The sequence below is a fragment of the Myxine glutinosa genome, chromosome 6 (assembly GCF_964187855.1).
Source record: "Myxine glutinosa chromosome 6, kmMyxGlut1.1, whole genome shotgun sequence".
Classification (NCBI taxonomy): domain Eukaryota; kingdom Metazoa; phylum Chordata; class Myxini; order Myxiniformes; family Myxinidae; genus Myxine; species Myxine glutinosa.
In genome coordinates, this window is record NC_136266.1 from 12,855,841 (window position 1) to 12,868,012 (window position 12,172).

The 12,172-nt window shown below is 46.8% G+C and overlaps 1 protein-coding gene across 6 annotated transcripts in view; it reads left to right on the forward strand.

The window, feature by feature from the left end:
- LOC137429594 (signal transducer and activator of transcription 5B-like) overlaps window positions 1–11,573 on the forward strand; it is a 334,283-nt gene extending 322,710 nt beyond the window's left edge. For all 6 annotated transcript variants that reach the window (XM_078779603.1, XM_068119622.2, XM_078779605.1 and 3 more), the window contains exons 12-15: window positions 7,041–7,183; window positions 7,649–7,801; window positions 7,914–7,968; window positions 9,860–11,573. In XM_078779603.1, coding sequence (XP_078635729.1) covers window positions 7,041–7,183; window positions 7,649–7,801; window positions 7,914–7,968; window positions 9,860–9,911 — 403 coding nt within the window. In that variant the 3' untranslated portion in view covers window positions 9,912–11,573. The remainder of the gene's footprint in view (window positions 1–7,040; window positions 7,184–7,648; window positions 7,802–7,913; window positions 7,969–9,859) is intronic.
- The last annotated feature ends 599 nt before the right edge of the window (window positions 11,574–12,172 follow it).

Here is a 12,172-nt window from a genome sequence, read left to right on the forward strand (position 1 = left end):
CTACCTGGGGCAGGCCCTCTGGCACTCTCCCCACTCGGTGCCCTCTCTGGCACTGGGCTACCCGGGTCCATCCTCCGGATCCTCGGGCCCCATCCACAACTCTACCGGCTCCCAGAGCCCACCTGCGGCCTCACCTGGCCGACATCTTCACAGTGGTGGAGTGCCCAACCAACTACACACACTAACAGGCTACACGCCCAGCCATTTCCACAACACTAATGCACCCATTCACAACACCATTCTGCAACCGCACCACAGATGCCAATATCCAATCACAATTTACCTGCACCCTCTACCTAACACTTACACTACCCGCCCCGGGTACTCGTGAAAGGGGTCCACTCTTCCCCCATCCACACCTTCGCACCATGCACACCACTCCGTACCACTCACTCCAACTCTCTCCACACACCTGTACCTGCACACCTGTGCTCTCACACCTGGTGCCACCTGCACCCTTCTCTCCCCAAGCGCATTCGCGCTGATCCACACACTCACTACTCATACACTGCTCCACACACCTGTCCAGTTGCACACCTGTGCAATCACACCTGTTCAATTCTCACAAACACGGCATCATCTTAGCTAACTACTCCCTTCTGAAACTTGCGCTTCCCAGTCGTCCCTTTAAACTATTGCGCTCCCTCGTCATTATCATCCACACTAATCTACCTGCGTCCCCACTACAGGTATCAGTCACTAACTAACCTTAACGTCACCTAATGTCATCTTCTAGGGCCCTATCCACAATATCCTAACCCACCCGGGCTAGTTTTCACTGCCATACACCCCATAAGCTATTGCTCCTTTGCCCCCCAACTGTGAGGGATGGTGGATTTGCCATCCCACCACATCGGGGGTCTCTCACTACCAATTTTGCACATCAAATTTCAACAAATTAAAAATTTGCCAATCACTGCCCATCATCTGCCAATCACTACTGCCAATCCCTTGCCAATCATCAAATTTTGTTTTTCTCTGATTTTGGGTCCAAAACACTAACCTCATCACCCAGTCGACTCACTAATACCTCTCGGTGCGCCAATCCCTGTCCAAAGCCCGGCTTCGTAAAGCCAAGCAATGGATGCTGGTTGTTTTGTGCCAGCGGCTGGATGCGTCCGGCACTCGGTGCAGGGACGGGGGCTTACCCGGGCCGAGATCCCACGCATCACCTCGGCGTGGAACCATCCAATGTCCCGATCTCGACCTGCCGGCACGTCTCAACAAAACGTGGTCGCCATAACGACCCTTCCTATCGGGCTGCCCGCTCCGCCTAGTGGAGCACGGACGCGGCCGTTCAAAGCGAAGCCCAGCACGCACCGAGGGCCCGATTCGGCTATAAGTCGTTCTAAACTCTACCTCGTCTAACGTCGATGCTTCACCTGGACGCTTACACCCCGCAGCCCGTTCCTTGCTCACACATCCCGCCGTGCCCATGCTCCTCGTACCTTTCCTTACACACCCAGGTACACCCATTCCACTCACAGCCTTGGTCACACACCTGACCACCGAACACTTTGGCACACATTCGTTGCTCGCACACCTCACCAATACACCGCTTCGCGCCCCCTCCTCGGTCACCTCCTCTGTGACAATCACAGGTGTGCCCTCATTCGCACACCCAACCACGTGCCTCACCACCAACTCCAGCGTGCATTCCCACTCACGCTCTACCATTCCAGGTGTGCATCCTTTCATCCCAGGTGTACATCCTCGCTCACCTGTCACAACTAACTCACGCTCCATGTCACTCTCACTACTTTCACCTCCACTCTCGGTCGCGCACTCACCCTTACTCTTGACAGCGCACTCTTTCCTCGTGCACCTGTCCGTCACACACCTTTCTCGCGCACACTCTCCCGTTACACCCTCTGTAACACTCACCACAGGTGGACACTCTTCCTTACTTCTGACAGCGCACTCTTTCCTCATGCACCTGTCCGTCACACACCTTTCTCGCGCACACTCTCCCGTTACACCCTCTGTAACACTCACCACAGGTGGACACTCTTCCTTACTTCTGACAGCGCACTCTTTCCTCATGCACCTGTCCGTCACACACCTTTCTCGCGCACACTCTCCCGTTACACCCTCTGTAACACTCACCACCCCGCGCTTCCACGTGCTCCCTCGCACACGCGCTACGACCGACTCACTCTCGCCAGCACACTCACTCCTTGGCACGCACTTTTTCCTCACACACCCCAGAGTCGGACTTTCTTGCACACCTCCTTTTTCGCACACCAGACCTGTCGCACACTTCACCAACGGCCTCTCACGAACACCCGGGTCTATCTCGACCCCCAAGCTTATTAAATCCCCTGACGCATCATACGCACGACCATATTGGTCACCACTTACACCGGGTCCTCTTCCTCTTCGCTTCTCCTCCATCACCTGCGAATCCCTCATCCGGTTAATGAGCACATCATCACGATCCAAACACAGACTTTGGACCAATTCTTTTATCTCCTCTTTTATCTCTTTCTTATCCCCTCTCCGTCGCTTCTTAATTTCACTCATCCCTTCTTCCACTTCTTCTAATTTGTGCTTCACCTCTTTTATTCCCCGGTACGTCTCCTCAAGCTCGTCCTCCAAGGCTACCTTGACCGTTTCCAGGTGCGTCCTCACCTGCCGGTCCTTCGTCTCCATTACCTCTATCACCTCGTCCAACCTCGTTGTCAGTCCCTCACGTACCATCTGACATTCCCTCTTTGTCGCTATCAAGTCGTTTTTTATGTCGTTTTGTGTCGCTTTTAAACCTCCTAATACCGCAGTGTTCCTTTGAACCTGCTCCACTAACTCCGTTTGTCCCACCGTCAGCTGCTCCACCTCCTGCGTCAGGTCCTCTATGCCCCCCTTGTAACTTTACAGTCCCCTTTCTCACCTCCTTCTCCATGTGCTCCTTACAGTGCCTCACCTCCTCGCGCACTCCTCCGACCTCCTCACTCACTCCTCTTCTGATCTCCTCTCCCATCACTTGCATCTCCTGCCCAGATGCCACCCTCATCTGCTCCATTTCCTCCCTGTGAGCATCCAGTTTGGTTTCTACCCCCATTCTGACCCCCTCTATCTGCTGCCCCATTTGGTTAACTTCCCTTTCCGCTTGGTCCCTCATGTCCCTCAATTTGCCTTCCATGGTGTTTTCTAACCCCTCTAACCCATTTTTCACTCCCTCTATCTGATTCTCCTGGGCAGCCATTCTATTTTCTACCCCCGTCATTGTACCCGTGCTTTCCTCCGCTTCGCTCAACCAGCGCTTTTCGACCCGCGTTACTTCCTTGTGCACCCCTGGGACCCTTTCGCCCAACTTGCGGTCTCTGTCCCTCTGCTCCCTTTCCTTCCTATCGGCCCTCATTCCGTTTATTGTTGCTTCGATTTGCTCACTCTGAGCCTCCATTTTATTACTCAACCGCTCACTAAATCGCTCAATTTGGCTCTCCATACTCATCTGTACAGCTGCCTGTAACTGCGCAATGAGGGCCTGCATGTCAATCGGCTGCATGTTAAAGCCCGTTGATACAGCGGCCTCGGCTACCACGCGCTCTTGCGAGGCGCCATTTTGCGCGCCCGCTACTTCGTGCGTGACGGCGCTATTTTGCGAACCTGCCACCCTCACTGCTTCGCTCTCCTCGCGTCCCTCAATTTGGTCCTGGACCGACCCTGCTTCACTCTCCCCTACCGGACCCCAGCTGTCTTGGTCTGCCATAGCGCGACTTTCAAAATTCGGGTTTTTATACAACAAAACAAATTTCGGCCGTTATAATTTCGCGCGGGAAACGCGCTCCGAATCGATTCTACTTGTTACAAATTTGGGCCTAATAAATTTAGTCCCGGGTTCGAATTCCACTCCTCGACACCAATTGTTACCGACGTGGCTTAGATGTTATTTACCGAGCGGTTTTGGTATGACCACGTCTGCACAAGTTACCCGATTATACTCGAACGTCGACTAATCGCGCTACGCTAGGTCAATAAAGGCAATAAAGGAAAAGGACACACGGCTGGGTTTCAAATGACACGACACCCAGGGTTCAGTTCTCAAGACCTCCGGAGGAGATTATATTCGTTCGGAAGGTCAGATTACAGGGACGAGAGGTACAACATAGAAAGACAAGCACTTAGACACAATCTTATATTATTCCCAACAGACGACAGATAAACGGGACAAAGCTGACTCACACGGGGTTTGATGGCTAGGAAAGCGGGTATCGATGGCTCAAGGTGCACTCTTGGCTCAAGGACAGGATCGACCCGGTCCGGTCCAGAGATGCGGAAGGTTGCACAGCGCTCGAGGTGGCGTCTTTTCGTCTCAGGCTGGGGGCGCATCTCACGTCACATCCGGCGCGGGGCCGCGTATATCCGGCGGGGAGTGACACGCCCTCGGCTCGTTAGCTCCGCCTCGTGGAATCGGCACGTTGCTTCTCATTGGGTGCGTGCGGGGGGGTTACCGGCTCCGCCCTTGACGAGGAGCTGACAAGGAGCCCCTTTGTGGTAACCCCGTGGAGCGCATGGTCTGGAGCGCGTTGTCTGGAGCGCATTGTCGATGGCGGCTAACCGAGCCGGTGGGAGGACGCACACTCCCCCCCGCGCAGCGCCGTGCCCCTCTGTTGTTGTAGACGGGGAAGAAGATGGGAGGAGGTATGGGAAAGGTCCTAAACTCACTACTGGTGCCATATAATCACATTCTGGTGCAACGAAGAGTCATAATTAATGGAAACGAGTCCTTAACTGACATAGACTAAGAATAACTAGCAAGATGTCCGAAAGTTGTCTACGTGTGGTGCGGTGGACCTGGGCACGACATTTAATGGGGGAAAAAGGGGAAGGTCGGCTCTACTGATTGTTGTTTACAGACAATGGGACTAGGGAATGGGGGATTGGGGATAGTTGGGGAATATTGGGGAAATAGGGGAATATTTACAAGCGGATATGGAGGCCAAATTCCATATTCGCAACAATATGAAACCTTGAAAAGGCACATCCTCGGGTCCCCAGCAATATACCTGGCAAGTTTCAAGTATATCGGACCCGTGGTTGTCGCGAAACAGCGGTCACAGACAAACAAACACACAGACACACAGAGATTACTGGAATTATAGATAGATTATCGTGTCACAAGCATTGTTATTAGAAACAGCTTTGGGAAAATGCCACGGTAAAGCTATCTTAACATGGATGTACACCTCAACACGCATTGGCAGGGAAAACCCCCTTGCGGAGGGGGGCAAATGAATTCGCTACATCCCTCATTGTGTGACCTTTAGTCCTCCTGTCAAGTTTGAATCCGATTGGATAAGTAACGACCGAATGTATCGTGGTTAAAAATCGTCAGACAGACAGACAGACTCACAGACAGACATCAAATTGCGTATTTTAGTGTGATTATGATCGACAATTGCTTGAATTGTACTTATGTTAAAATATGAGTATAATACCAGTCAGTTAGAACCGGTTCGGCCTATTCAAGTTATGATTCCATTAGGTATGCTAGTTAGGACCCCGTTACATTTTACTAGAAACTCCTACCTTGTTGCCCTCCTCAACTCAAACTTTAATGTTCACCTTTATTCATTCATCCTCCTCTTATCAGGCCTATTAGCCACCTTTACTTCCCGACTGTTGTCTCGAGATCTTTTCCTCCAGGCCCTAAAGTCTTCTGTCCACCGACCACTCGTGATGTTTTTGTGCATACGGAAACCTAGGCTCATGGAGGAGCAACACGACAGAGGGCATCACAGACTTACAGAGGATCAAAGAGGAACAGGGAGCTAATTCCATCATGTCTGACTCTACCCTCTGAGAGAACGTGTTTCCCTTTCACCTGCAATTGCTCTTGCTGTGCTTTGTTTCATCCATGTCTGCTGTTTCCCCTTCGCTATACTTTATCTGTTGACTCTTCGTCCTTTGTTACTCTTCTCTCCCAGGAACTACAGCACTTGTGGAATATTCTGTTGTCATCGTTTTATACAAGAAAAACTCCACACATAGAGAAATAACTTCCAACCAAAAAGTAACAAGAAGACGTCATGCGGAGCACGATACTTGCAAAATACGCCTCCCCCCTCCCCAAGAATAAAAAATTCCATTGATACAGCAAATTGTCCATTTCATCAAGATTAAGATTGACAATCTTGATCAAAGCTCAGGTCAATCGGAGGAAAAGTGACGATTTTTCAGATGAAAATTATGATTTTGGAAGGTTGACCTTGAGTTGACCTTTGACCTTTTGACCTCAAAAATAGTTGGCTTCCCTATTTAGTGACTCGATATGCAAATGCTGTTCAATTGTCAAGTCAATCGGATGAAAATTGACGGGTTTTTTCAGATAAAAAGTGATGATTTTGGAAGTTTGACCTTGAGTTGACCTTTGACCTTTTGACCTACAAATAGTATGTTTCCCAATTTAGTGACTCGATATGCAAATGCTGTTCAATTTTCAAGTCAATCAGTTGAGAATTGACGGCTTTTTAGATGAACATTGATGATTTTTAAAATTTGACCTCGAGTTGACCTTTGACCTTTTGACCTCAAAAATAGTATGCTTCCCAATTTAGTGACTCGATATGCAAATGCTGTTCAATTTTCAAGTCAATCGGATTTAAAATGGCGATTTTAGAAATTTGACCTCCAGATGACCATCATTGCTACTGATGCAGTGACCCCTGTACATTTAAGCAGGAAATTGAAATTTTGCCAGGTTGCCCTTTGCGAAGGACACCGCGACATCCTTAATGTTCACCAACTAATGCTGGCAATAGAGATGCCGAGTTGAATGTCCATCTGAGGGACGGCACACTCAATGATGAATCACCTGCCTGTGAAACACTGGAATGCCAGTTTATGGCTGTGTCGGGATTCAAACAGCTTAGAGACAAGCATGGATACCTCTATGCCATCCTGCCAGCCCCATCCTCAGAGCAATCGAGTCTAATTAGTTTGACTTTATAGTGTTGTCTCAATAAAGAACGTGTGAAATGACCAAGCTAAGGAATGTGATTTGTCGCAATCTTTCCTCCACTGTACCTGCATTTCTAAAGGGCCATTTTGGGTTTCATTGGAAAAAGAGAGGCACAGGATCTGCTCCTTGGGCAACCGAGCGGTTCCTTCTTGCTGCGGTTCAGTGACTCGGAGATAGGTGGCATCACCTTCGCCTGGGTCGCTGAGGTTCCCGGTAGGAATGGTGAGTGTTTGCACATTTGTCGATCTGCCTGCACCCCCTGCTGGTAGTTTGGTGTCAAGAGCACGTGATTTATATTTTAATAACTCGTTGTTCAGAAAGGAACTCTTTCTGGCGTGCCTTATAATTATAATAACAAGGTAATGCTCAAGTTTCAAAGTACAATGAGCGACCACTTGTGGAACTACCAAACGGGCATGGCCAGAAATAGGTATTCCAGAGATTATCACAATTGAGCCCAATTGGCCAAGAATGTTGTTGGACCCACTGACCACTGGGTAGTTTGCGCAGTATCCAAAGTCTGGTGCGATGAGATCCAGGATTGTCAGATTTGTTTTGATTTGCTGAATTGAGTCGTGATCTTGGCCAATAATGACAGGCTGATTGCAAAGGCATTGATTGCTGACGCAGATTTTCCCCAACTGTGATGATACTTGAGATCACCACAATGGAGACGTGCTTTTCCAGGAGAACGTGCTGTGTGGAACGTTCAACCTTTCACATCCAAGGACCTCACCATCCTCTCTCTGCCCGACCGCTTGCGGGACTTCGAGAACCTCAAGCTGTTGTATCCAGCCCAGAAGAAGGCAGAGGTTTTTGGTGCTTACTACTCACCACCACGTAAGTCTACTCAGTCATACTTTGTACCACGTGCCTCCCCATAAAGTTTTATTGTTGCTAACAAAAGAGTGAAATCATGATCGAATTTTTGTTTCACCTTTACCTCTTACAGCTGCAACCCTCAGCAACGGCTATGTCAGGGCGATGATTAGAGCTGTGGTTAGTGGGTGAGTATTTCATGTTACCCTTACCTGTGTCAAGGTGTTTTCTTGATTTTTACAAACACTGTGTTGTTGTTGTTTGAACTCACTAGGGCATGCCCGTACTATATCTATATCTAAAATTATATCCCCCCCCTCTATTTACATGAAATGGTTTGGGCCATGAAATGTTTTGGTTCATTCGCAACGCCAAAGCGAACGGCGAACGCTTTACATGAAATGGTTTGGTGCATGAAATGTTTTGGTCCATTCGCAACGCCAAAGCGAACGGCGAACGGCTTGCGAGTACAGTGACAATCCCCCCGGGGTTTTTATTAGTTTTAAAACATAGTTTAACGCCAACATAGCGCCAACATAGTTTGCAAACGTGAAATAAATGAATACGCTCTCAAATGTGCCATCCGAGGCAGAGTGTGTCCGCCACGTTCGGCACACGCGATAGCTCGCTGCTCTCTGATTGGTTGAATCGTTTTTTGGACATAGCTCGGTAAGTAATTGTCCGATTAATATGAAACCTTGAAAAGGCACATCCTCGGGTCCCCAGCAATATACCTGGCAAGTTTAAAGTATATCGGACCCGTGGTTGTCGAGAAACAGCGGTCACAGACAAACAAACGTACAAACGTACAAACGTACAAACGTACAGAGATTACTGGAATTATAGATAGATGTACATTGAGATTGCCCTACCCCAAAAGAAGGTGGCATATACATGAAGGGGGTTTGGGGAGGTCTTTTTCAAAGTCGTTAGAGGGTTTTGTGTGGCACTACCTTTTATCGGTTGCGCTTTCTGCCCCTTCCTGAGTTTCCAGGAGGGCATTACGAATCAACAATAAAGTCTGGGCCGGTGTTACTTTTAGACGAGACCAGGTGGGACAGGCAGATTATCCTCTCCCTGAAGAACATTTAAATTGGCCACCTGAGTTACTCCCAACAATATCTGCGAGCAACATGGCAGTTGGACTGAGACTTGCTGGGCTTCGAAAAGTTTAGAATCTGGGTTGTCTTCAGTCGAATATGAACACACACGACGTTTAGGATATGTTTTATTTTCAGACATTAAGATATTTTGTTTATTAAACAAGTTAGCGTGACCACATGAAATGTAGAGTAAGAGTCACTGTGGTCACAGCACTCAGCTATTCATGTATTTGATAAGGAATCAAAGTATGCAGATGGTATGTGCTGAAGTTTATCAACAACTAGGTTTCCAAAGGGATGGTTATTAGTCCCCTACCGGTGTACACCGGACGGGACTATAGGTTTGCACGCCGTCCCGTCCGTCCGTCAGTCTGTCAGTCCGTCAGTCCGTCACGCAAAGAACAGCTTTCCGGACTTTTTTTCTAAACGCTCAATGCTAATGATTTCAAACTTGGCACGTGGTTTCCTCATGATAAGTTACAGATCAAGTTCGAAATTCACGACGTTTCGATCATTTCTGACAAAGTTATGGCACTTTGAACTTTGGTGATTTCCCCAACAGTTTTCCGGACGACAGACTACCGGTAGGGGACATGTATTGCAGCGCAATACTCAGAATGCTTGTTCCAATAGCAACATACTTTGATATTTTAAAATCTCGTCTCACACTAACCGCAGCATCTTGTGTGGATAGTGCGGCCTCCCTTAGACTAACAAGCATTCTGAGCATTGCGCTGCAATACATGTCCCCTACCAGTGTTCAAAGTGCCATAACCCAGACTATTATGGCAGTTTAGGAATGTCTGCTGCAATGATATCTATGTTGGGCAACGTTATATATTGGACCATAACCTGATGTGATTGCGTGGGTTGCCATCACGATACATCAAATTCCATGGTAACTGTTGCACTGTCAGGAAGTTTGACTACATTATCTTCCTTTTCTTTTCTTTCTTTTTTTCTTACTCCAATCCAGGCTTGTCAACCCATCACCGCCACTGGAGCTGCCTGACCCTATCCGTCCATAGAAATGCGTCAGCTTTCAGGTATAGCTGCAGCCCAGAGCTTGGAACATTGTCCTTCTTTGGCGAGACTGGAGGGGGCTGTGATGAGGGAGGAATCACACGAAAACCCACTGGAAAGTACTTTTACAAGTATGTGATCAATTTCGAAGGGAAGCCTTTTGGTTTATCTACCACAAAAGACCATTTCCTTTCTCCACTCAGGACTTCGCATGTAGATGACTGTTGTGAAATGAAATATGATGTGTTCACGCGAAGGACAGTACACAGACTGTGGCAGGTGACACGCATGCATCGAGCACGCAAACAGTACCATCGTGCTTGGGCTGCTTCCTTCAATCTCCATGGCAAGCTAACAATGTCAGTTCAAATGGAGACTGCAACATGCGCAAGTTCAAATTTGTGTCCAGCCTGCAGATTATTTTGAAATGACTTTGGAAAGTTGGAAATGCTTTGCTTATTTTATGGTGGAAGCGGCTGTCTTTTTATGTTCAAAACGTATGTGTGTAATTTATTTGGCCTAGCAGTTTGGCCACGGCACAATGAATATGAGGTGAGCTTGAGAACAAAGAAGAAGGAGCCGTGCCTTTATGGAATGGAAGGACAGGTGAAGAGTCATTGGTGGATCACGGGGTGGATCGTGGGAGAACAGCCGGTGCACGTTAGGCCAACAGTGATGGAGCTGAAGATTTTTGTTTATTGATTACTTGAATGAATCTGAATACAATGAGACGATGATTAAAGGACTTCTTGTTGATGCATCTGAGGCAATAAGCCATTAAAGTAAAGTTTGTGAAAGTGATTAAATAGGACATGGTGCCAGCAAGGTAAGTTGACAATACAAGGTACGATGATAAAAAAAAATGTTTGTCTGTCCTGGTATTGCTTAATCTGTTTGTTTGAGTTCATTATATCTTTGTTTTACTCGTACAAACAGACATATAGGCTCAATGCATTTAATATGACAATAGTTTTGATAAATCCAAACTAATTTCCCAATAACTTATCACCTCTGCCACCCAAATAGATTGTTGAGTAAATTAGTTGAATAACTAAGATTTGCTATAAACAAGCTCCTGCACCCTAAACTGAATTTTCTTATGTTTGAAGCCATAACTCTTATAATGTTAACTACAGATGCACAAGTACAACGTTTCATTCAAAGAGGTGCTTTTGTGTATGTGTGAGAGTGTATGTGAGAGTGTATGTGTATCTACATTTTGGTGCTTTTAGGAGACGTACAATAATCTCATTTTGTGGTTGCTAAAATCCGTCCTAATTGTCTATCCAACCAAGTAGATATGAAAATTAACTGACTATTGAAATGTTTTATACGACACAAATTGTTCCTTTCTTATACCCAACTAAATAGTGCAGACTCGGCTCAGACGTCTCATTGTATATTTAAATAGTGCTCATCTACAACGTCATAAGTTTGAAGTAAAATTATTACTGTTATAAAGTTTAATTATGTTTTCATGGTTTACTTTGTTTGAGGTGATCCACTCAATTCATATGCGGGCTGTCAGTATAGCTCAGTAGTAGCACACTTCTTCCCTGATCTGGAATAACCTAGTATATCGAATTTTGGTCAAAATTGAGTTGGACCTATTTTTGGTCTTACTATGTTTTGCCTCTTCATTTAGTCCAATAAAAGTGAACAAAACTCTTCTGTTTGATAGATTTTATTCTGATAAAAACCTAGCAAGTTGGCTAACAGTAGGCACCTGATCAGGAAAAACCTAGTAAGTCATTATGTAGCCATATAAACAAGAAAAAAAAGACATGTGCACTGGAATAAAAAAGACGTGCACTGGAAACATTGTCCCACATGTTCCACTAACGTGCCTAAACTATTTTTTTTTGTTTCCAACACCCTAATCCCAAAGGTCCAATGTTTTTTCTGAATATCTCAAATTCCAGTGGAGAGCATTTACTAGGTTTTTCCAGATCAGGGGAGACTTGTTTGTGAGCTCTCTCGTCCTGGTTCGATTCCTCACCCCAATTCTTCTTATTCATACTAATACAGCACATGGCTGCAAATGGCATGGTTTTCAGAGGGTACGGCTGTGCCACTGATGCAGTGCTCCATGTAAGTTCTAAGAGCAGGAATTAGTAATTTGTTCAAATGCTGGTGATAGCTCAACTATCCCCTTTCCTCCCTTCATCGAGATTTACTTTGAGTATACCTTAAATTTTCCTTTTCTCAATGAGGTTTTCTCCTCGTACTGTATTTAATTGGCTGGCAGGATGGCCTAGGGGTATGC